Source organism: Camelus dromedarius, chromosome 12, assembly GCF_036321535.1.
Source record: "Camelus dromedarius isolate mCamDro1 chromosome 12, mCamDro1.pat, whole genome shotgun sequence".
NCBI classification, from domain to species: domain Eukaryota; kingdom Metazoa; phylum Chordata; class Mammalia; order Artiodactyla; family Camelidae; genus Camelus; species Camelus dromedarius.
The window spans coordinates 39,161,448-39,186,467 of NC_087447.1; the positions used below are offsets into that span (position 1 = coordinate 39,161,448).

The 25,020-nt window shown below is 42.8% G+C and overlaps 2 protein-coding genes across 14 annotated transcripts in view; one reads left to right on the forward strand and one right to left on the reverse strand.

The window, feature by feature from the left end:
• BTBD10 (BTB domain containing 10) overlaps positions 1–7,216 on the forward strand; it is a 67,267-nt gene extending 60,051 nt beyond the window's left edge. For all 4 annotated transcript variants that reach the window (XM_010977252.3, XM_064492565.1, XM_010977251.3 and 1 more), the window contains 3 exons: positions 151–348; positions 2,843–2,953; positions 6,092–7,216. In XM_010977252.3, coding sequence (XP_010975554.1) covers positions 151–348; positions 2,843–2,953; positions 6,092–6,402 — 620 coding nt within the window. In that variant the 3' untranslated portion in view covers positions 6,403–7,216. The remainder of the gene's footprint in view (positions 1–150; positions 349–2,842; positions 2,954–6,091) is intronic.
• The window catches only part of BMAL1 (basic helix-loop-helix ARNT like 1), a 354,823-nt gene continuing 336,232 nt past the window's right edge, over positions 6,430–25,020 (reverse strand). For 6 of the 10 annotated variants that reach the window (XM_064492559.1, XM_064492560.1, XM_064492562.1 and 3 more), the window contains 10 exons: positions 24,220–24,369; positions 23,703–23,792; positions 21,615–21,858; positions 20,355–20,461; positions 18,830–18,980; positions 17,920–18,008; positions 16,327–16,435; positions 13,457–13,550; positions 9,425–9,527; positions 6,430–8,701 (listed from right to left, as the gene is read on the reverse strand). In XM_064492559.1, the coding sequence (XP_064348629.1) occupies positions 8,541–8,701; positions 9,425–9,527; positions 13,457–13,550; positions 16,327–16,435; positions 17,920–18,008; positions 18,830–18,980; positions 20,355–20,461; positions 21,615–21,858; positions 23,703–23,792; positions 24,220–24,369 (1,298 nt within the window). In that variant the 3' untranslated portion in view covers positions 6,430–8,540. Of the gene's footprint in view, positions 8,702–9,424; positions 9,528–13,456; positions 13,551–16,326; positions 16,436–17,919; positions 18,009–18,829; positions 18,981–20,354; positions 20,462–21,614; positions 21,862–23,702; positions 23,793–24,219; positions 24,370–25,020 lie in introns of all 10 variants that reach the window. The other 4 variants (XM_031459989.2, XM_031459988.2, XM_064492564.1 and 1 more) reach the window with 4 other exon arrangements.

Below are 25,020 nucleotides of genomic sequence, written 5' to 3' on the forward strand. Positions count from 1 at the left end.
GAAAAGTTTTGTTGAATAAAGAATAACCATTATATTGTTTACAGGGTCCCAAAGTAGTTGCTGAACTAATCTGATGTTTTATTTGTCTGTTGTTTCTGCTCTTATCAGTCATCCAAAAAAAATCAAGATTTTTGGGGGGTTTCATTTCAGGTGCCCTAATGCATGAGTTATCAAATGATGGTGCTCGTAAACAGTTTGAATTTTATCTAGAAGAAATGATCCTGCCTCTCATGGTAGCTAGTGCCCAGAGTGGGGAACGTGAATGCCACATAGTGGTGCTTACAGATGATGATGTGGTTGATTGGGATGAAGAGTATCCACCACAGATGGGAGAAGAATATTCACAAAGTGAGTATTGTGGCATATTTTCTCTCTTGAATCATCATAAATTCTCTAGCTTTTATAATATTGATCAAAGGACAATTTTTATAAAGAAAGTACCTTGAACCCTTACACCAGGAATCAGCAAACTAAGGCTTGTGGGCCAAATCCAGCCTTTTGCCCATTTTAATAAATTAAGTTATATGTATTGTCTATGGCTGCTTTTGTGCTACATTGGCAGAGTTGAGTAGTTGTAATGAAGACCGCGTGGCTAGCAAAGCCCAAAGCTATTTACTGTCTGGTCCTTTACAGAAAAAGTGCTCCCACCCCTGTCATGCACAGAAATGGCTTGCTCTTTGTTGAGTATTTGGATCTTGATGGTTTTTTCTTTGCGTTTAGAAGCACCCAAGAGAAGTAGATTCTGGAATAGTAGATAATAAAAAATAAGCTGATTTTTTTAGATGAAATTTTATTTGTATGTAACATGAGAAGCTTCAACTCATTGATTTCAAAGATGACTTTTAAGTTCTACGATACTCCTTTTTAAATATCATATGTGTTTCTGGAGGATACAATGACCTGAAAGCTTTATGGAACTATAGTTTAGATATTTCTGACCAAAACAGCACATCTTGAGCAGCATTGACTAACTTTTTCTGTTGTGCTTCCAATCTTTGATTAAAAACCTTTTGATTTTTTTTTGTTAGAAAATTTATTTCACATTATTTTTCTTGGTGGACCCAGTACAGTACTTTTGAATAGTTTCATAGATTGAGAAGAAGATAGAATTAAAAAAGGAGCTAGGTAAAATAGCCTAGCATCTTGTTTTATACTCCAGTCTTTGTTGAATCGGTAAGGGTTAGAGTTTTAAGTAAAAATTACAAGATTATAGAAATTAGTAGAACACCTTAATCTCTGATTTTTCAATTTTGTTTACCCTTTTATAAAAATAAAAGCAGGCTCCAAGTGTTTTTTTTTTTTTTAATACTTCTAAAGAAGATTTTCAAACGATTCTAACACAATTTTTGGTAGCATTTTTCAGTATTTACATTGAGATGTTTGTTTCCTTTGCATGATATATGTAAATGACTATTGTGATTCTTCTGTGGGCAGTTGTAGTAGTAGACATTTATGTTGCTATTTCCTCATTCCTAGGTTCTTTGACAATGGTTTTCTATAATACGTGGAATAAAATGTTGAACAAAACACAGGAAAAATGGAAAGTTACCAATATCAAAAGAAATACACTAAGTTTTTTTTCTGTTGAGAAAAAGGAATTAACAAACTTAGTATATGCATTTTAGTTTTTAGGAAGTTTGACTTCAAGAGAGTAGAACCAACCATAGAACACAAATGACATTATAGGTGATACAGGAATTATAACAGACCTGGTTTTTCCTTCTTAGTTGTTGAGCTTTTCATTTCAGTGTTTTTTGATTTGTTTCTTATCTTAAGCTTTGAAGTTTAAAAGGACTGAAACATTTTTACTTAATTTGTCTAAATATATTTCATTTTGTGCCAAGATGTTCCAACCTAAAGAAGATACATTTAAGGGGACAGAAATAGCCTCTTCAGCTTGATTTTCCTAAATGTGACATTATAACACCAAACATTATGAGATGCCAAAAAATCTTAATCATAATATATCAATAATCTTAAGGATGTAGTGATAATCACATATTTACCCCATGAGTAGCTTCTGTATACGTTTTTTCCTTTTATTGGCTCTTAAACCAGCATGTTTGGTTTGTGAGTGTGTTTTTCTTTTTTTGAAAAAACCTTTGCAGTTCACCTTTTAAGGGAGATAACTCCACCAGAAAGAGAGAAGGCGAGGAAGGTCCTTCAGTCTAACTCCCTGAAGTGCCCAGCACATTTGGAAGACTCAACATGTTGTCAGTGGAATGTCTGTCCTTTGCAAAGCCAGTTTGCTCTAAACAGACTAACCTAGGCAGAACATGCTCGAATCTGCCATTTTTAACATCAGTATTAAATGGGGCTGTTCGCCTGAAAACAGTTTGTGGGGTGGGTCTTTGCCTTTTGGGGGAATTATTAATAGTTGCTCAATCCATGAAATGTAAGATGTATCCATTTTGTACTTTCTGACAAGGTAGTTTTTTTTTTTTTTTCTCTCCAGATGAGGTCTTGTAGGCATCAGAGTAAAGTTCTTTGCCTGCTTGAGAATGATATGTTTGATACCTTCTTTTGGTTTTCTTTATTTGAAGAAATTGGGGCAGATCCCATTGTAGTAAGTTTGTATATATCTTTCAGAAGGAGATTCTTCCTATGGATTGGGTTACCTGGTTGGTTATTAAAGCTTCTCTTGTTTCAACTTATGTAGACATTTGCTTATATATTAACTGTACTGAATTGTCCTGTCATGTGGCTAGTCATCCTTTGGCATCACTGCATCCATTATTTGGGCTTTTAGGGTTGTCAGTCTCCTTTGATGATCAAGATAAACTTAATCATTTCCAAGTGCTTTGATTTTAATAAGAAAATATTTTTGTCTCTTTGTTTCCAGTTATTTATAGCACAAAATTATATAGATTTTTCAAGTACATTGAAAACAGAGATGTGGCCAAATCAGTTTTGAAGGAGAGGGGTCTTAAGAAGATTAGACTGGGAATAGAAGGTAAGACATTTTCACTACTCTATTAATTTTCTTTTGGAAAAATAAGTTCTACAGTTCCAGTTGGAATATAGTTTGAATACTCAGAGAAAAACTCAGACAAATGATTATTAAATGCTTACGCAGTAGACATAAATGACAAAAATAGGCTTCCTTTATCTGAGAAGATAAATAGAAGGCTATTAGAAATTATTATTTATTCGATTAGATTCCCTAGCAATATAGGGATGTGAATGTCTTTTCCGCCATAGTTCGACCTAATGCGTTTTTTAGAAGTCCATATAGTGTATTTGGCATGAACGTGTGTACGTTCCCATAAGATTGGCAGGGCTCTTTGTCTCTAGTGATTGTTGGAGCTCCTCAAAGCCCAACAGAACTAAAAACTAGTACTTTCTGAACATTCATATAAAAGCAGTACTAGTTAGCTTACTGGTGTCTTAAGGTATGATAGCTTATTTTCAACTTAAATTGAATTGCAAATGTATTCCATCTTACTTAAATGCATACATTTTTAGATTGCTTTTTACTTTATGATTTAAATGAATTTTTCCAGATGTCATGTCAGATGCTTCTTTTATTTTTAGGTGTCCTTACTAAAAACAAAATGTCTTGGCATTTCATAGCATAGTGTAAAGAGTAAAGGTTCTGGAGCCAGATTACTTGTGTTCAAATCCTGTGAGTTAATAGCTGTATGACCCTGGCCAAGGCACTTAATGTTTCTCTCTCAGTTTTGTCATCTAAAATGGGAGCATTGGTAAGTACTTTATAGGGTTATTATGAGGATAGAATGAATTCATACATGAAAAACACTTAAGATAGGACCTGGCACATAGTAATTTCTCAGTATGTATTCATGATGGTGAAAATGAAGATAATGGTGTTGATCAATGACCAGATGAGCTGTTGGAGATCACAATAATGGGCTACTGAGACATATAGGGAAGGATGACCAGAAATAGGGACTTTATAGTAAGGGGAGGAAACTCGGGGCTTAAAAAAAATAGTTGCTGACACATAAGCTTTACCAGTGTGTGTCCTCTTCTGTCGGTGGGATTTAGCTGTTTGATTTCAGCACTAAAGAGAAGGCAACTGGAGAGAGTGACTCTAGATTGGGAGGACAGGGATGGCCTTTCTAAGAAGCAGACATTTGATCTGAAGCCTGATGACAAGTGGGTTGGAACTAGATTGTAAAAAAGCCTCATGTTCTGTGCTAAGGACTATAGACCTTCCCCTTTAAGCATGAGGAACCATTGGTAGTTTTTAAGCAAGGATGTAATATGATTACACTTGTGTTAAAGTGGTGATTCTGTGTGGAGGACAGATTGGAATATAGTGAGATGGGAATTTTAGACTTTCTAATAGCCGAAGAGCAATTAAGGACAAGGGAGTAGAAGTGGAAGCTTTTCTGATCTCTGGTGCTGCCCTTCAGATGGGAATTGAATGGAAGTGTGAAACAAAGGAGATACTCTACACAAGGTCTTTAGAAGGTATTTAGTCCTGCTTGCTCCTGCGGGCCCCACACCACCCAGTCCCACCTCAACCACATATGTGCACACTCCACAGATGGCTACACTAGCTACCAGTGATGCCTACATACATCCTCCTGTGCAGGAATCCTTAATCGAGTCCCTATTATGTGAGGCCAGTTTTTTTCTGATTCTAATTGTGGCCCATGGGCCAAGTCCAACCCATTGCCTGTTTTTTTTTTTTTTTATAAAGTTTTATTGAAACATAGACAAGCTAATTTATGTATTGTCTGTGGCTGATTTCACTTTACAATGGCATAATTGAGTAGGTGTGTCAGAGACCATATGGCCCACAAATCTGAAATATTTACCATCTGGCCCTTTACAGAAAATGTTTGCCAGTCTTTGGTCTGAACTGGCAATTCTTACTAGTAGGAAGGAGAGAAGGAACTTGTGATAGCTTCTAAAGAAAGTATGTCTTTAGAGAAATTGGCTTACTGGTAAATGAGTGAAAATTTTTCCAAAACTAGGATAGTCCTTACTGGTTGTTACTTTATAGTGATTATGATCCAAGAGGAGGAAGCTATATAATCAGGGAAAGCTAGGTCAACTGGAGGGAGGACGACGACAAAAATACCCTACAGCCTTAAAGTTGAGGATTATGTTTTATTTAGTGACCTTACTGAGGATTATAGCACAGGATACAACAGCTTCTCAGTTCTGAGAAACTATTCCAAAGAGGTAGGGGAGGAGCCAGTATATATGTATGAATTTTTGCTGAAAAAAACATGTAGTTGAACATCAAAAGATTACTGCTAATCACAAAAAAAAGACATCTCAAGTTAATGATTTTAGTGCTTCTCTATTTGAGAAGATACAGAAATCAGGGCTCATTGAAATTATTCCCTTGATATGCATCTCAGCTGTCTTGGGCCAGAATCCTGTTTTTCTCCATCCTAAATTCCCTTCAGGGTACACTGTAGGGCAGGGCGGGGAAGAAGGGGCCTCCAGCATGGCAGGCAGCATTTGTTGTTTACTAAAAAGACAGGCAACATTTTTTTTTGTCCACAGCTGCTTAGGAATTGCCAATCTGAATGAACTGCTTGGTCGTTGAGAGTAGTAACATTAAGATGGTATGGGGTTAAAATATTTGCTTTGCTAACCTAGGTGCAGAAGTACCTGGAACCAGTGAAGCTGTTGAGCTCTAAAGCTGCTTGTCATTTAACAACAAAAAAAGAAAGATAAACACTCAGAACAAAATAAAGATAAGATTTAGGTTTAATGAAAATAGAAGGCTAATGTGGTAAATTGCAGGCCTTGAGGCCAGATAATCCTGTTCAGGGATGGTAAGGATAGGACTGGCACCCGTGGTGTGCTCCGTACCATTGTATTCGGGCCCCAGCCCCTCCGTGCTCTTACTTTAGGAATGTCTTTCTGGTGGTTGATGGATGGTGGAAGATTTTGTGAATTATATCAGTAGGATTTCAGTTTCTTGTTGTTGAACTGATGACTAAGGGGGTAGAATATTTGTTTCCGTTCTTTAGTTTGTTTGTTCAGGAACTGCAGTACAAAAGCCCTCTTTAGGTTAAGTTGTGTAAGAAATATGGGGACCCTGTGCATGTCCATGTGTGTGTGCGTGAGTATCCTCAGTCTTTAAAACCTTTCTCTCCTTTAGGTTATCCTACCTACAAAGAAAAAGTAAAGAAAAGGCCTGGGGGCCGCCCAGAAGTGATTTACAACTATGTCCAAAGACCCTTTATTCGAATGTCTTGGGAGAAGGAAGAAGGAAAGAGTCGACATGTGGACTTTCAGTGTGTGAAGAGTAAATCTATCACCAACCTTGCAGCAGCTGCCGCAGACATTCCCCAGGATCAGCTGGTGGTCATGCACCCAACTCCACAAGTGGATGAGCTGGATATTCTCCCTATCCATCCCCCTTCTGGCAACAACGACCTCGATCCTGACGCACAGAATCCAATGCTGTGATGCTGACGTTCCTTGAAACCATAGCATGCTACTCTTCACAGTGACGTTGCACTCTCCTCATTCTGCACTGCAAGGCCACTCTCTTCATTGTGAGATGCACATAACAATGTTTAGGATATTGCAGTGTAGGCTTTTTTAAAGACCAAAGGTAGCTGAATGGTTTTTTAAATGAGTACAACTCTAGCATCTTGAAGTTCCAGTTATATAAATGTATTTGTTTACCAGTAGGTTTGTGAAATTGGTTCTTTGTATGGGGGACAGTCCTTTTTCACACATCTAGATCTTTTCAGGCGTGGTGGAAATTGGCAGCTGGGGTACTTTCAGTCTAGATTGATATTTATCACACCCCAGATAAAGTGTAGAATATTATATAGTTGCACTTTATAAATGGTGGTTAAGTGGAATTGTTCAAGCCATTTTTATAGTTGTGATGCACAGTATAATTAAGTGCTTCTATCAGAGTATTCCTTCAGTAAAGTGTGTTTTCTGCTGCCTATGATGAGCAAAAAATGAGTTTATCATTGGGCTTATTTGAATGATTAGGATGAAATTCAATGCCCACATCTTTTCAGTTATCTCCAGTGCCCTTTTCACTCTTTCCAAGGGAGTTACATGCAGGGAGTGTGAACATCAGAGGTGGTTTATTATCCAGTCTGCCTTACCCTTAATCTGTTCACAGATTATTTATTTACTAATAATTTTTTTCTTAAGAGTTATGAGATAGGAAAATGAACTGTTTGCTCTTCATTTACTAAATGATTGTAAACTCACTCAAGTTTTTCATCAAAATAAAATTCCATTGTTTTAATGTTTCTGATATTTATAACCATCTTGAGCAGATTTTCAGTTTCATAATTAGCAGATTTCCTGTCTTATTGGAATCATAACTAGAATGCAGATAGTAGCTCAAGGAACTCCAATTTGGTATATGTGGGATGAGGCACTTGTATTCCCTACTAATTATAAAATATACTATAAATCCAAAATATTGTTAGAGCTGAAAAGAACATTTTCTAATCCAACTTGATACGGAGGGTGAAATACCTTTACCAGGTCCTGTAGTAGCCTTAAGTTTCAGAGACAAATTCTTGGCAGTGGTTCACTGCTTTTTCCATTGTACTGTGCTATATATTCTGCTTAGCAAGTTATTCATGCAAGTACTTTTTTCTTTTTTTTCTTTTTTTTTTTTTAGTATCCTGTGGCCCAGTTCAAGAAGGAATCGGAAGTATTTGGGTGCTTTGGATCTGGGGTCACTTAATGTTTGAAGCCATACAAGGTAGTAGTTCAGAGAGGAGGTGTAGTAGAGAAGCTGATTTGTTCTGTTTAATCTTTGACTTTGTCATTTCAGAGGATCCGAAGTATGTGTGTAAGCATGTTGTGTGTGAGAATGTTTATTCTCATATAAATTAAAATTTGCAACAATTTGGAGATTAACTATGTTTACAATACAGCTAAACTAGTAACAGGGAAATTATGTAAGTCCTAGAATTGTTATGAAGGCCAGAAAAGCACTGCCCATGTTTTTGGTGTGGATCATCCATAAATACCCACCATGGAAAAAAATCGATGATGCAGCCCTGTGGCATTTTCCTGTAGGATTTTTTTCCCTAATCATTTGAAATGTGAACAGTATTTATAGAACAAGGGAAACATTTATTAAAAATATTTAACTAATACATTATGCTTTAACCCATATTTATAGTAAAGGATTCTTACAAGGAAGAATAAACGGCTTTATGATACAATTAGTATAAGAAATATCCACATGGGGGACTTCTTTGTAGTGTAAAAACACCATACATCTGAAATGACCATTTGCATATAAAAGCTACCAATGATGCTTCTGTGCACAATGATTAAAAAATTCAACACAAACAGAATCCAAAATATACAATTAATGCAAGCTATCCACAGCTAGCCCAATAATCAATGATGAGGAAACACTGGAGCAGGCTTAGTTCCACTTTGTCTGAAGTTACACATAGTAAGATTGACTTGTATCAATGGCTCTGAGATGGCTTTTATGAAGACGGTACATAAAAGCTGTTCTCTCCTTGTCCAGTAAGCTTCACAGACTGTAAACCTCCATCAGTAATGCACTTTGATACTGTAGCTGTTGCCAAAGCAACACATAGTGCTTACAGCGGCCACGGCAAGTCGCTAAAGTCAACAGGGCCACCCAGCCCAGCATCTGCTTCCAGGAGGCTCATTATGACAGCCATTGCTGCCTCATCGTTGCTGGGGCTGCTTGAGCCTTGATCGTTGTCTATCATGTCTATGCCCATGTGAGGGTTCTCGCCTGTGGGAGGAGATAAAGACTGGTCTGTGATGGTACCGAAGCGTGTTTTAAGTTTAGTAAGCAATTGCGAAGCATACTTAAGTTATATTTAACAGTAGGGCGAGCAGGATTGAGGGAGGCTGCTTTGTGGGCTGCATTGCCATGTACATTTTTTAACTTTGGTATTTTTCAGAGGGAAGAACGAACTTTTTAGAAACAAAGTACTTAAAATTCAGTAAAGATTGAAAGTATTTTAGCTGACCTCATCTTATGATATAACCAGTTATAAGGAGGGAGTTACAGAAAAAAGAAATAATAGGAAGGTAGAGATTCGAGGGCAAACTTCTAGAGAGAAAAAGATGGGTAGGATGGGAGAAGCAGACTCCTTATCGCTTAATGACTTGGCATACCCTCTGAAATGCTTATTGAGCCCCCTTTTAGGCATCATCTCTGAACCTCCATTAGCCCTCCCTCTGAAGAAATTATGTTCCACACGCTGGGAGAAAGCCTGTGTCGAGGTGGCTGTAGCCTCCTGAGTTCCTGGGACAAACATGGACCCCCACCAGAACCCAACCATTAAACACAACTTTGAAGTAAAGATTTAAACAAATTTTATACCTTTTCTTTGTTCTCATCAAGTTTACCTAGAACTAGCTTGTTTTGTACATTCAGTTCTTAAAATTGACTTTGTCAAATGTTTTTTGCAAGGTCATTGCAATGGAAGTGAATAACAAAGCTACTTACCAAGAATAGAAGAGCTATCAGAATATGGATAACCTGGGTTCTCCTGAGCCTGCCCTGGTAGTAGGCCACTGGAAGGAATGTCTGGAGTCCCTCCATTTAAAATCTGCCAACAAAAGTGACGTTTTCACATCATCAGTTTCACTATTACTTGCAGTGCCACCAAGAAAATGAGGTGTGTTGAAAAGAGGAAGGTGAGGAGAAAAAGCTTCAAATGGCTTCAGTTTCCTTTTGGATGATGTCACGTAAGAGATGGTCACAGTAAGGAAAAATACCTCTCCCCTAAATTCTTCTCTTTATTCGATTCAGCCCACAGGCAATTCAAAGGCTGAATAGAATCCATAGAGCATTCATTACCTTAGATCATGCTGTTCACATTTCTTTAGAGCCAAAGACTAAGCCTCAGTGAGCCCAGCTGGGCAGGTCCCATGTAAGGGAGTTAAACTTCTTACAGCAACAAATGTTGCCGAAGAAGAAATAAAGGGTTGTTAAACTGAAGAGACAACAGCTCTGAAGTCACTAATGTAGAAGTAAACCTCATCACTAGATACCACAGGTGCTGACTTCAGTAACCAGTGGTTTAAGTTGTAAGAAAGGCTGCAGAGAAGTAGTGTTACTCTATTTCTGTGTGCCCCCAGCTGCCTCCCCCTGGCTGAGCCTCACAGAAAAAGCACCTTTTGAGAAGTATCTCGTTGTAGGAGAGGAAATAGTTTGATGGCAGCTTCGATTTCAGGCCTTGCCAGTAGATGGCACTACAACTTTATCTCCCCAGTCCAATTTTTTTTTTTTTTTACAAGACTATCAAAAAGACTACACTCTAAATAAAAGTTGAGGACTCCAAAGAACTTTATGTAGGCTATATTTATCAATATTTACTATAATTGAAGTTAAAACTAATACATTTTAAAAAATCAAACCTATTACATGTTAATATGAATGGCATTTTAATGAAAAAATAAACCAATTTCCCCCAAAAGGAAAAGTTAGACGTGTCATTTTACATTTTTTGCAAATCAGATGTATGGCTTAATAGAATTTAATTGGATTCGCATTTGCTGCTTCTGTCTGTTTTGATATGTTGTCTGAAGTACATATATGAAGGAGCTCTGGCCTCACAGATAGGCAGTTGGAAAAGGATTGTGTATTAGTAGCCTTTTCAAATAATCATATTCTTTGATTCTCCATCAAAACTTAGCAAGTGGAAATTTTTTAAAGATTAGCTGCAGTGAGGAATTTAAAATCGTTATCAGTGAAAACTTGGTACTGTCATGTTAAAATCCATCGGTACCTCTAGGCACTTGGGATGGATCTTTCACCTTTGCATGATTTTGAACTCTTACATCGGTTATTTGGAAAATACTGGTTCACTGAGTTAAGCAGAGCTTCCAAATGTTGACACATTTCATCAGACAACATCAAAACATCACCATTGTTAATATTACCTATATCAGAAATACCTTTTATATTTTGAGAAGCAGTTGAGTCAAAGGAGCAGATACAAGTTTTCTAAAAATTCTAATTTTTGTTTGAAAGCTAAAATTTTACCACTGTCAGCTCTTTTCCTTTAAGTTGCAGTTTCATTCATTTTCAAAGAAAATGTATGCTAAATACCCGTCTGAAAAACCATAGTTTGCAATAGTAAAAATGGTGTCCTGTGAAAAAGGCAGTTGGTTCAGCTTACAACTTAGTCGCACGAGTGCTTCTTCTTGAAACAACCATACTTCATTCAACACAAGTGCTTTAAGCATACTGCCATTTTGTAACAGTATTAAAAAGATTTACTCAAAGATTTTATAAAAATGATTTTACTGCTTTAATAAGCCAGTCTCATTTAAGAATGTCCTTAAAAATTTTTTTTCAGTGTGTGGTGAATGAAGTACAGTGACTACCAGTACAGTTTGGTGCCACTGCCCTGATTTTTACAGAAGCACCAGCAGTTTTACCCAACATTGATTTTGTACTATCAGTTCACATATCAACACAGTAAGAAAAAAATGTTTTAGCATTATGATGAAAATAGTTTTGACCATGCAGACCCCTGAAAAGAGCCCCCCACCCCACCCCCGCGCCAAAAGACCACAGGTGACGTTTAGGGAACTGCTGCTTTATCTGAACCTGCCTTGGTGCCTCTGGATGTCCAGACTCTTCTGGACTCTAAGGCTTACTGAACCTCCCCCTTTTTAGCTTTACCCTGATTAAAACAACTGGCAGGCTAGATGGCTCATTTCTGGACGTGCCAAATTTGAAAATGACTAGGAAGGGTTGGAGGCTTGGATACACTACTTAATGCTGTGCTTCTTAACTCTACCTTGTTTAGGTGTCCTTCTTGTAAGTTTTGCTGCTGACAACTCAGATTACATTCAGAATTTCCTCTCTCAGACCCATTTTCATAAGCCCAAAGAAAGAGAAAAATTTTCCTTAAGTGCCTCAAAAATACTTGGGGCTTTGTGATGTAGAGTACACTTTTAAATCTCTGGTGGTTGGTGGGAAAAGAATCAGAAGTCAAGAGACCTGAATTTAGTTTGGGGCCATGCTTATTAAATTCTGGACTAATGATGTAACACTTGGTAGCCTGAACCTTGTCACTTACAGGGTTGTGAGGATAAGGTGAGAGATTTATGAAAGTTCCCTGAGTAATATTTAAGCACTGTACTGGAGTGATAACCTTCCAAGAGTAGTGGGATTCTTGGTAATACCAGAAAGTCAAGTGCCTAAAGCTGAACTGAGACACAGAGAAGGGGAGACCACTCTAAGGAGATGGTGGATCCAATATGGAGGAAGGGCCTAGCGGTGTAACAGAGCACAGCCTGCAGGCAGGCTGAGGGGTGGCCCTAGCCCAGACTTCATCTGTTGATGCTACATTCTGAGTCATTATCAAAGGCCAGACACTTTCACGTATGTTATCTCATAATAGGACTTACGTGCAAAGATGCTAGCCCCATTATTTATATAGAAACTTAGGTCTTAAAAAGTGTACAGAGCCACATAGCACATGGCAAACCTAGGCTTCGAACCTAGGCCTGTTTTCCATTAATTTATTGGCTTTCAAACCTTTTCCTGGAGGAGTAAAACCTTTTTTCAGGTAAAAACTGTTACAGAAGTATAAAAAAGAAGAAAAGCTGCCCTGGTAGAAGCAGGAGTCCTGACCGTATCCTTCTGATCAGCTGCCCTGCCCCATCCCACCTGGCAGTGCCACAGCCCCTGGTAACCTAAGCCTCTGAGGAGCCCCGTCTTGAAAACCCATGTCCTCCTTTTGGCATAATGTGTGCCCTAGAAGTCCGATCTATGTAAATTACTAATATTCTTTCTCTGTACGTATCTTTTGGGAGATGGGGAAGGAAGAGTATGTCCCAAGATTCTGGCCCTTGGGTCATCCTAACCTACATTAACATCAGGCACTATAAATAGAATTATGGTTTACAGTTAACAGGGGCCTAGATTTGTAAATTCTCTGGCAAAGGTGAAAACAGATTATTGGTTTCTAAGCCTATTTATAGTGTAGTCTTCTGGCCAATTCTTCATGAGGGCTAACCACTGATAAGCTACTTGTACCCAATGCTGTCACATGACAGGAAGCCCCAGGCAGCAGATCCCTAAGTATTCTGCAGCTGCAAAAGCATAACTTGCTTTCCAAAGCACTGCTGGTGGCATTGTTTCCAGGGCCTGGATTAGGCATTAGTGATATTTTCTCCCTTAGAAACTCCTTGCAGACAACTAGATACTTTCTTATGTAAGGTACTCACTAATCCTCCCACGTGGGAGCTCTTGAATTCCTCTCTCCATACGATGGACTGATAGCTCCCCAAGCCTTAGAATGATCCCTTTCTGCCCTCCCCCACTCACATGGAATAAATCCATCCTTAAAGGAAGTCAGCAAGCCTCCCTAGCTCCACTGGTATGCCTTGTACCTAGCCTAACACAGGTGCATTTACTTCAAGGAGAATTACAATGATACACTCCCACTTCCAACACTTCAGAACTTGGGCAAGAGCTCTCTAGGTGAAGAAGGGCCTTAGTCTAAGTCATCAGCCCTACCTTCTTGCCTCCTGGAGAAGAGGCATCAGGGGGAGGTGTACTTGTGATGTTCAGTGGGCTGGAGCCACAGCTGGAAGGCGATGACCCTCTTATCCTGTCAGAGAAAAGAGGAGTTAGTTACATTGCCTTTCCTTTTTCTCAGCAGAGTGTGTGTGGTTTTGTTGAGGGGTGGGGTGAAAAGAAGGATGAAGACCTAGAAGAGGGACTGGCAAACTTCATCTGTAAAGGGCCAGATGGTAACCACTTGAGGCTCTGTAGGCCGTGTGGTCCCTGTCACAACAGCTGGACTCTGCCTTTGTGGCCTGAAAGCAGCATGGACAGTGTGCACGTAAGTGGATGTAGCTGTGTTCCAGTAAAACTATTTACAAAAACAGGTGAGAAGCTGGATTTATCCTGGAGGCACCTGATCTAGAATGCAGATCCTACAGTCAAGCGTCTCACTAACAAAACCCTCAGATTAGGATTTTGATTTCAGGTTATGTATTTCAAGTAAGTAGACAGTTTTATTTCCTCACTGAATCCAGATCTTAGAGTTGGTGGGACTTTAGAAGTTCAACCTGTATGTTTGATACCACGACCTAGAATCCCCAGCAAGTGATTCACCCACTACCCTACACACACTGTTTAGCTCGTGAATACTCGGGGATGGGGCCTGCTGGGGCGGCTCATCCACACCTGGCAGGAGCACTCTTCATCGTCACCACCTTCTAAGGCAACAGGTGATGAAAAATGGGTCCAAGCCCTTCTCAGCTCTTATTTCTCAGCATAATTGGTTTACAGAGGGAGAGACTTAGAACTGGAAATCCACATCAACTCTTGTCAGGCTGAGGGACCTCAGGAAGGGAAGCCATGACCTGGCACTGCAGCGAGAGTTTGGTGAGAGTTGGGTGGCAGCTGTGTGACGACCACCAGGCTTAGCACCTACATGGATGAATGCACCTTCTGGTCTCCCAGGGACCCCTCCACTACCCAGCAGTCTCTTGGCTTTTGGGCCTATACTGCCTACCTCTATAAATTTGTGAATAAACGAAATTTCTCTCTCCCCTGGATCATAAGCTTCTCAAAGGCAAAATACAACTATATACCAGGCATTCTTCACCCACACAAAGGACTACTAACTGCTTATTGAAAAAATTGCTGAATGCTTCCCACCTTTCCCTACCTACATCGATGAAACCACTATTTCCCCAGGTTCCCTTATCTTGGAATTGCCTTCTCATCGCGACTTATTTCATCTCCAACACCTAGTCCTTAAATTACTGACTTCTCGTTTGGACACTATCATCACTGTATGATGGGCCTCATTCCTGGGTTATTAAGCATGCTCACCTTCATCTCTTCCTACTCCAACTTCCACAACACTTGGGTCACCTGCTTAGCATCCTACAATGAAAGGGGTCTTACAGTTTTCTTTCAGTCTAAACTGCTCAGCATCATTTCCTAGGATTCTTAGCAATCTCCCATCACAGTGCTTTGGCTCCTTCCTCCAAAGAGGCTGCCCAGTTAGGTAACTTGCTTTTTTACCCTGAAGATGCCACTCACATGCCCACTCCAGCGTGTGCCTGTCTTCAAGAACGAAGGAACACCCACGTTCATCACAAACCCCAACTAAGACCAACCTCAAACCCTTCCTCTCTTGCTTGCTTCAGCCCATGCACTCTCCCTTATTTTCTATTATCATAAAGAAAATAGTCTTCTCAAAGATTTATATGGTCTTTGAGTTGTCAAGGACTGTTTTACACTGTGCATGCATGGCCTCAAGCAAAGCACAGGGTGCAGTGGCTGATCACCAGATTATCTCAGCACACTACCCCCACCACTCCTTCCTGAAGTAGACTCAAGCAGCCACATCTGTCGTTACTGTAGGGTTGGAACAGAACTGTGCTACCCACCAGAATAAGAGCCCCTCTGTGGCCAACTACAGAAGGCCAGCCTCCGATTCCCCTGAGAGAATCAATTCAGTGGCAGCAGAGAATAGTAATTTTTCCTTTTCCCATGATTATGTTCCATTAAGTTTGCATTCCTAAGGACCTCATTACCACCCTTCTCCAAATTCAAATGGACTTATAATGACTGCTTCCCTCTCAATGACTGCTCTTAAAGCTTTAGATTTAATTCATAATTTTTGGGCACTCACTGTATGTCAGTGTCTGTTCTAGGAACTTCCCTGAGTTCTCTCTCAATCCTAGAGCAATTTGGGGGAGCTAGACATTGTCTCCCGTTTATGGCTTAAATCAACAGAGACCAGGAAGTTAAATGAATCCCCTAAGCAGAGGCCCAGGACTCAAAGTCAAGTAAACTGCTTCAGAGCTGCTTTTCTTTCATATGGGAAAGAAGTCCCACCCAAGGGGGCTTTTATTACTAGCTGATAAGCCTGGTCTCTCTTACTAGCCCTAGACAGCTTTTTGATTAGAAGCTAATGTTCTCTATTAATGCCCAGACGACACCAATTCCTGGCTCCACTCCTGCCACCCTGTAATGTTATGTTCATCCATCCTCACTGGGAAGCTCCTTGTGTCATGTACAAAGTAACAAGAAAGCTGAGCCTCCCAAAGAGTACCCTATAGCTCTGGCCTGTTTGGGTTTAGCTTTTTTATTTAAAGGCAGAACTTCTCAATCTCAACACTATTGACATTTGAGACTGGAAAATTCTTTGTTAGGGATGGGGGGTGAGGGAGGCTGTCCTGTGTACTGTGGAATGTTTAGCAAGCAGCATTCCTGGATATCCACTGGATATTTAGCAGCAACCTCACACTCAGTTGTGACAACCAGAAATTTTCTCCAGACGTCAACAAAACATCCCCTGGGAGGCAAAATGCCCTGGGGTTGAGAACATTGGTTTAAGGGAACAAGGAGAAGGTGTTACTTGCCTGTGGATTTCCATGATTTCTTCAGCAATCATTCGACCTATTTTTCCTGCCCCAGCCCTGGTTCCCCCTGGAATCCCTGGAACAGTGGGGTGGGTCCTCTTTGGGCCACCTGCAACAAAGGAATCTGAGAGTGGGAAAGGGAAAACCGAGGAAGAAATACTACTATGTTAAAACCAATTCATCCCATGATCCTCTTGAAGTTCAACTCTGGGTTGTGCCTTGAGGGACATTAGAGCCATAGCTTGTTAGGAAAAGGCATTCCAGCAGGAAAAAGCCAAGTTTCCGTCCAGGATCAGAGGTGTTAATATAAAGCCTCTAATTCCTCATGCACTCAACATACATTTACTGAAGACCACTCTGCTGCATGCAAGGGTCACAGAGATAAGTCAGCACCCCTGCTTTCAGGGAGCTCACAGTCTAATGTGGAGACACACAAGATAAACAATGGCTGGAGCAAAGGGTGATAAGTTTGATGGGTCAGCACAAGGCACCCAGCTTCTCCAGGGCCAGGCGCAACTTCCTGGAAGAGCTTAACTCTGAACTGAATCTTGAGAGAGCAGTATAAATTAGGTTGGCAGAGAGATAAAGAGGGGAAAGCACTCCAGGCACAGCAACCAATGGATGCAAGAGCACTGAGGCAGGACAAGTGGGGAGAGCACTCCAAGAAATTTAGCATGACCGATGAGGAGGGAGTGACAGATGAAAAGAGAGAGGCAGGTACAATCAGACCATGAAGGGCCTTGGATGCCACACTAACAGATTTAAATAGTATCCGCAGAGGATAAGGAGTATGAAAGGACTTGACCCAGAAAACACTGACTTAGATTTGGGTTATTAAGAAGTTCACTGAGCGGAGAATGAACTATAGTGGAGAATGGGGGCTGAGAGCGGGAGAGTGAGATTAGGGGTAGGAGGTTATCTGCGGTAATCCAGGCAACAGATAAGGAGGGTTAAGTAGCAAGAGCCGTGACAGAGAGGTTTGAGAGAGAGAACGGGCTGGATTTCGTGTTTAGATGTAGTGGGAGATGAGCAGGAGTCAGTTTCTGGCTTAACCAACCAGATAGGGGGAGTGCAGAGAACTGATTTGGATCTGCTGAATTTTAGCTGCCTTTGGGACCCCAGGTGGCTCTGGAGAGAAACTGGATATAGGCTTCATCGATGGAGAGAGCTGTGGACTGAAGCCATGCAAGCAGAGGCAGTTCCGAGAGTCCCCCTCCCCGGGCATGGCACACCCTTGGGGGCCAACAGACCCCCTCCTCCCACCACAGGAGCCAGTGACTGTCACCAGAGAGCATGTCACAGCACAGCCACTGGGCAACACAGAGGGACGAAAGCACAAGAGGAGCAAGGAGTTGGCCATTTCAAGGGCTTCCAGGGTCCAGGCAACCTCAGGGAAGGCAGAGATGAGTTCCCGGCCTTCCAGGCTCAACAGAGAAAGTGAGATGATAACATCCTGAGTGATCATCCTTGCGAGGCCGCCCTTGTTGCACAGAATATGGTGGCCAGGGACCCTGAACACTTGGGGGTAGGGTGTGCTGGCCACAAGCAGCTTCTCACGGCCAAGCCCCGGGTGCCCTAGTAGCACATAGTTACCTTCTCCCGAGGGCAGCATGCTGTCCATGCTGTGAGGGGACGCTGTGAGCTGCGGGAAGGTTGGGTCCCCGCCTTCCAGGACGTTGGCTCTGTGAACATCCCAGCAACAAGGAAACGTGAGTCAGGCCTGCTCAGAACTGTGCACCTTTCACCTCGGCCACGGTGTCCAGTGTCCACTCTGGACCTGGACGGGCCAGAAAATGAAGTGTCTGTCTGAGTGGCTCAGTAGGTCTCCTCGCTGTCTGATAACACGACAGACAGCATGCCAGCCTTTGGCCTCACTGCCTGCCTGGGCCTTCCTAATCCACATGGGACACAGGCCGGCAGAGGTGGTGACCGCGGCAGCCCCTGCCTCTGTCGCCAGGCCTCCTCTCCTGCCAGCCTGCGGTGCACCCAGCTCCGGCCCCTCAGTCAGCTCTAACTACAGGTCGAGGTGAGAACATGGGGAAGATGAGGGGAGCAGGCCAAAGAGGAGGTCCTTTCCTTCCGGCTCACCCCACAGGTGGCAGCCTTGGAGGGGACATTCTGGCCGCCAGTGCTCAGGCCCTCCTCAGCCAAGGCCAGTGTGGCTGCTGCGCCTTTTTCGTGGGCTATCCACCCCTCCCTCCACGGCGGTGCCAGTGGGTGGCCCGGCTGGCAGAATTCAAAGGCTGACTGCTTTATCGGGAAGGAAATGGTGCTGTCTCCTGGAGCAAGTCCACCAGCCGGGGGCCTGAGTGTCATGAGTATTGAAGCTTTTCATTTGTGAACAATCTTTTGGCTTCTGCCGGTCCTGAGGCTCCACTGGGTATTAGCAAGACGGCAGTAAAGGATGTGAAACTGGCTGTTGCCTGTACCCCCTTTCCCAAGATAGGAGCCCAAGGCATTTCTCTTTCAAGCAAGGGGGCTTCTGATATGGAAGAACACTTACAAAACAACAGTGTTGGTGGAGACAATATATTCTACTTCCTTGGTCCAAGGGTTCATGAAACTGAACCACCGACTGCGTAGTGTGATGAAAGAACCATCTTTGATTTTAAACTTATAGCAATTAGTTGTAATCTTTTCTCTTGTCTGTAAAACTGAAAATAGAAAGAAATCATGAACATTGTTATTTCCTCAGACCAATGTATTAAACTCACCAAACCCTAAGTGCATGCAGGTGCCAACGTCATCACTCTTTAATAAGCCCCGGGAGCTGGCACTTCAGAGAACAGGCTGTTTCTGAGCGTCTGACTCAGAGCCTTCCAATTCAGTTGTGAATCTGTCACTGTTGTTCAGAGTGTATGAAAGGTTCCGAGGAATAACTGAGTGCACTCTAGATATCTAACTAGAATCAGCTATGAGGTGAACTCCCAACAGTGAGAAGGCACTGTCCACAGGGCCCATGTTATTTTCCTGTCACGAAGCCTGAGGGCAGCCCAGCATTTTTAGGACTTCCGGATTCAGAGAGGTCACACACCCATGGAAACCTCATTCTTTCATGTGATAAGCATCTTTCATGTGCCAGGCACTGGAGACAGAATAGGCCTCCTGCCCGCAGGAGAGGAATGAGGGACAGCTATGCAGAGGAGATCAGAGCCTTGAGGGATGAGTATCAGTTTGCCAAAAGGAGGGAGGGAAGAACTAGCACTGCCCGGGGAGCAGCAGGGCCTGGTGGAGCAGGCAACAGTGAGATGGTCAGTGTGGCTGCAGCACAAGACCTCTGCAGGCAGGGATGGGGAGGTGGGGCGGGGCCAGGAGACGGAAAGTCTTAGACACCTGCTAAAGGTGTTTGGACTTCAGTGTAAAGGCAGAAGGTTTTAAGCATGATGTGACATGATCAGGCTCAATCTATCGGAGCATAAGTGGGATAATTGTGAAGGATGAAGGATGGACTGGGAGCAGAAGGGAGCAGGGAGGCCTGTGAGGGGTCCATCACAAGTATCAGGTAGGTTCAGAGGCTGAACCAGGGTCTTGGCAATAGAGGTGGCAGAAAGGAGCCTCTTTGGAAATGTGTGTCTGAGGTGAATGAATGGTCTGATGGAGGAAAAAAATCAAGGAGGGAGTCACTGTTGGTTTCTCTCTTGGGAGAATGTGGCCATGCCACTAACCAAGAGGGAAATACAGGAGGCAGTGCAGGGCTTTGTGGAAAGGAATTAGATTCGTTTGGGCTATACTAAATCTTTACAGAGTCCAGGTAAATCCTCTGAACAAGGGCTGCCTTCCAGAAAGGGGCCTGGCCTATGTATAGAGGTCTGCTAGGCAGCTGGGGTAGGGGTAGGGTTACCTGTAAGGGGATAGAAGGGGCCTGGGGGAGTCAGTAATCTCCTCTCATCACAGATATTTTGTCCTGAAGACTCCTGGGCTGGCTGACTCCCACATCATAGGGGAAGATATCTCTGGAAGGTTATGTGAACTCGTCTCAAAGCAGGGGGACACTTTAAACTTAAGACCTTTTATACAGCCCAGCTTACCTTGCCTGTGACATTCTGCAAGATGTCCTATGTCATCTTGGTGAAAATATTCGTAACATGATGTACCTAGAAGTTCTTGTGGTAAATATGCCAAAATAGCTGTTGCCCTAAAAGGGAATCGAAAAAAAACAAAATGAAAAGAAAAAGCCATTCAGAAGACTAACAGCATCTCTGCAGTGGATGAAACCTGCTAACAGCCAATGAACACCAAGTCAAAGCTGGGTGGGCTCAGAAGGCTTAAGAAGTAGTCTGCTCCACCATGAAACTGACTTCAACCAAGGGTATAAAAACAGAGAGAAAGAAAGTAGAGAATCCTTTCAAAGGGGCTGTTATCACAAGAAGTCAAATTATAGGAGGTTTAAAAGTGGTAAGTGCATTAGATACAAACGTGGTAGAACTCTTAACCCCAGTGCAAAGCTTCTCCAATTGACTGCCTACTTTTTATCAGGACGACCAGACACCAGAGGCTCCAGCAGTGGGGCCCACGAGGGCCTTGAGGGGTGGCTGTGTCCTTTTCCAGTATTTAGTAACTATTGCTAGTAGTCAGAAAAATTATTAGCCTGTGAATATTCTTAAGAAGGCAGCAGAGAACAGTGGAGATTTGGGGATATTTGGGTTCTTAGCCCAAGTCTACTGCCAGTTAGTTGTGTGTGAATCCTGGAGGAGGCCCAGTCTTCAGGCAGCGCCTCAGTTCCTCAACCGTAAAAAATGAGATCGGATGAGGTCAGTGTTGTCCAGTAGAACTTTCTGTGATGACAGAAATGTTCTATATCTGTGCCATTAGCCACATGTGGCTAATAAGTACTTGAAATGTGACCAGTGAGCCCGAGGAAATGAATTTTAAAATTGATTAAATAAAGACGTAAATCACCATATGGAGCTGCCATAGCCAATGACTTACTGTACTGGACAGATCAGGACTAAATCTTTCCCAAGTCCCACATGCCAGAATTCCACTCACAGGAATGGCCCGGGAACATTCCATAGATTCAGATAGCTGCTAAGCCTACTACTTCTCTTTCACCCAAGGACATCAAACCACCCCACTTAACTGCCTCTACATACCAAAGAATGACATGGAAAAAAAATCTCTGTATTTATGATGATATCTCACTGGCTCTCATTTTTCAACAGAGATACCCATCACTTCCTTCTCTCTATACTTAAGAAAGCCAGCTGATGGCCCTGTCTTCTCTCTGCTTTACTCCGGGTTGAAAATCGCCTACCATCATTGTTCAAGGGTCATATGCAGACTCTTACCTCTGGTCTACAAAAACAAACTTCCCATCTATTGCATGCCGGGAGACATACTCCATAGATTTCACCCTGATGTCCCCGTTCGCCGGTTGCGGGACCACGTGAGAGTGCAGTCTTCCAATTGCAACAAGGCAGCTGAGATTGCACCCCTCGTTGTCTGGTTCGCTGTCTTCGTCCAGCCCCATCTTTGTGGGTGGCCAGCTTTTCAAATAGCCTGTGCTGTGGATTGTGCAGAAGCTTTTTCGATCTGCTAGAAAGCAAAGTCCATGGTTAGTGTCAGTGGGGCTTTGGGGCACAGGGGCACAGGCACCCCGGGGTGAGTTGGGATGTAGGCAGGGAGTCAAAATATAAAAAAAGAAAAAAACAAGGTCTTACTGTCCAAAAGCAAGCATCCAGTGAGAAGACAGAAAAATAGGTGTCATCTAGTGTCCTACGTGCTTTGTAGACCTGGTTATACCTAAAGGACATGACGCTCACCAAGGAAGGACTATCTAAATCTACCTGGGGAGAGGCAGGATGCCCAGAAGAACAATGTGGGGCGTGGACCAAGAAGAACGAGCACTGGCTAAGGGACCAGAATGTGTAAAGGCTGAGAAAGTACAAAGGCACAGAGGGGCATCCTGTCCAAGAAACAGCAGAGAGCTCCATGCGGTTGAAGTGAAGAGGGAGGTGCTGGGGGTAGAGTCAGAAAGGCGGAGGGGCAGACTGTAGGCGCCTTGGATTTTTTGCTCACAAATGTGTTAACCTTTCTCAGATAGGAAATGGAGAGCTTCCAAAGGCATTTAAGTGGGGAAACAGCAAAATCACTTCATGATTTGGATGCTCTAGGAGCTGAGTGATGGGTGAACTGGAAGACAGTAAAAAATCAGAAGGACAATAATACAGCAAGAGACACTGAGGACTGTGACAGCAGATCTGTGAAGATGAGGAGGAAGTAGGTAAGGATGCAGGAGAAATTTCTGAGCTAGAACTGTTGGGATTTGGTATGAATATCAAAATATATGGTATGAAAAAAAGAAAATAATGACTCCAACTTTTTCAGATTGAGTGGTTACTGGTACAATTTACTGGTCAATATTCAGGGAGGAGAATACAGAGTATGTTTTAGAGGAGAGGGAGAAAAGATTTCAATTCCGGACACATTAAGTGTGGAGCACCTGTGGATTTCAACAGGAAACACATCCTTATGGAGTGTTTACCTAGCACTGGGTGTGTACTAGTTACTGGGAAACAGTGAAAAACAAATCAGACATGCATTTGTGGAATTTACAGTTTTATACAGTAGAGAGACTTAAACAAATAATCATACAAATATCTACATAGCTGCAATGGTTAAGAAAGTGTTAGAAAACCTGCAGTGCTACAAGCAGACGTAAGGCAGCCTAAGGGAGGGAGTGACCGACACGGAGGTCCACTCTAAAGGATGAGCTGGAGTGAGCCCGGGGACGGGAGCTGGTAGGGAGAAGGGGGATTCCCATCAGAGGTGACAGCACGTACGGAGACTTCAGGTAGAAACGGGCTGGAGACACTGGAGGGAGGTCAGCATGGCTTGAATGTATGGGGCGGAGGGGGTTGCACTGGCACCAGAAGGATTTTAAGCAGGGGACTGACACAAAGATGTGCTTTTAGGAAGACCACTCCGGCTGCACAGAGGGCTGGAAAGCATGAGGGGCCTACTTCCCTGGACCTACAAGGTCCAGGGTAGCCTGGATCTAGTAACAGCAGCAAACGTGGAGATGGATAAACATTTCAGATAACTTCCAATAACTTCTACAGGAGCAATTCATGGCGGCAAGACTTTGTAACCGACTAGATCAGAAGGGAGGGAGAGAAATGGGGCGGGGTGCCTCCCGGGCTTCTGGCATGCAGAACTGGAGGGACAGTGGTGCCATTTACATCCAAGGGGAATCCCAGGTGGTTACTTCTACACAGGTCACATTTGAAATGCCCTTGAGAGTACTAAGCAGGTAGATAAAATAAGCAGTTAATTTACAAATGTGGAGTCAAAAGAGAAGACTGGGCTAGAAATAAGAACTTGGAAGTTATCAGCATATAAATGGCACTGAAAGCAAAGGGAGTAGATGACATTACCTATGGGGCTCGGGTGTACATCCGCTCCTCTTAAGAGAAGAAGGCCAGGGACAGAAGAGGAGGAGCCAACAAAGGAACCAGGAAGAGAGCCTGAGTGGGAGAGGACAGAGAAGACGAGAAGAAAGTGGTTTCACCGAATCCTAAGGAAGGGAACACTTTACGATGGAAGAAAAATGAAAATGTCTGTTGCACTTAGTGACCTGCAGGCACTGGGAACTTAGCGAGAATGATTCTGGCGCATCGGTGGGTGCTGTACTCTGTGACCGAGAGGACACTTTCTCAACCACGTTAAAATGGAATTTAAACAGAGGAAGCCTTCCCACAAACCTCTGTCATCGTGACACCATCAAGGTCGTCCAATTCCCCCCTCCTCCCCAAAGGCCCTCATTGAGGTGGGGCCTGTGGGGTCCCGGCTGCGTCCTGGGACCTGCGCTCTGAACCCACACCCTGCTGAGCGCTCCGCTGTAGAAAGCTGGCCTCACCTGTCATAGAACTTAAAGAACTGTTAAGTGGTTACCTTTTTTCTTGGAGCAGGTGGAGGGGAAATCCTTGTCTTCAACCTTTACTGAAGGCCTGTTACACTTCATCCTACAGAAGAAAGAACGCCGTGCTCCAGAACATAATCGAGATGGCCCGGGGGTTATATCTGTTTTAACTGGAAGTCCAGCTGCAAATCAATACACAAAATGTGATAAACTGAGGGTAGTGTTGTCTGTCAGGAGGGGGAGTGTGCCCTTGAAGAAAGCCTTTTCTTTCATGATGGCATAAAATAACACTACTGCTCAGGTTAGGGTGTATTAGGTGCGACACGGACAGGAGCGCCGTGGATCTGGAATGCTTACAGACTATGTGGCGCGCAGCTACTGGGTGAACAGACCAGGTGCTCTGGGAGTAAAAAGAAAGACACAGGGGGTTCCCACATCCAGCAGGAGAGGACTGCTGAGAAGGAGAAACAGAAGTTCACAGTGAAAAGATTAATGATAATGCAATGTGATGGATGACTGATTAGTGCCCAATACATGGCAGAAACAACCGCCATTTCCCAGAGGAGGAAGAACATGGACTGGGACTTGGACACTGGAATGGAAAGGAGGAAGCAGGACCCCGGGTGCTGTATCAGCCTGCAGGTTCTTGGACCCCATACGAGGTCCGTGCTGCCCAGCATGGCAGCCACTAGCTACAGGCAGCTATTAACTTGAGCTGTGGCTGGTCTGGCTGTATTCACATGTACAGCTCACCTCCACACAGGATTGCAAGGACTTAGTACCCACCCCCCCAAAAAAGAATGTAAAAGACCTCATTTTGGATTTAGCATGTT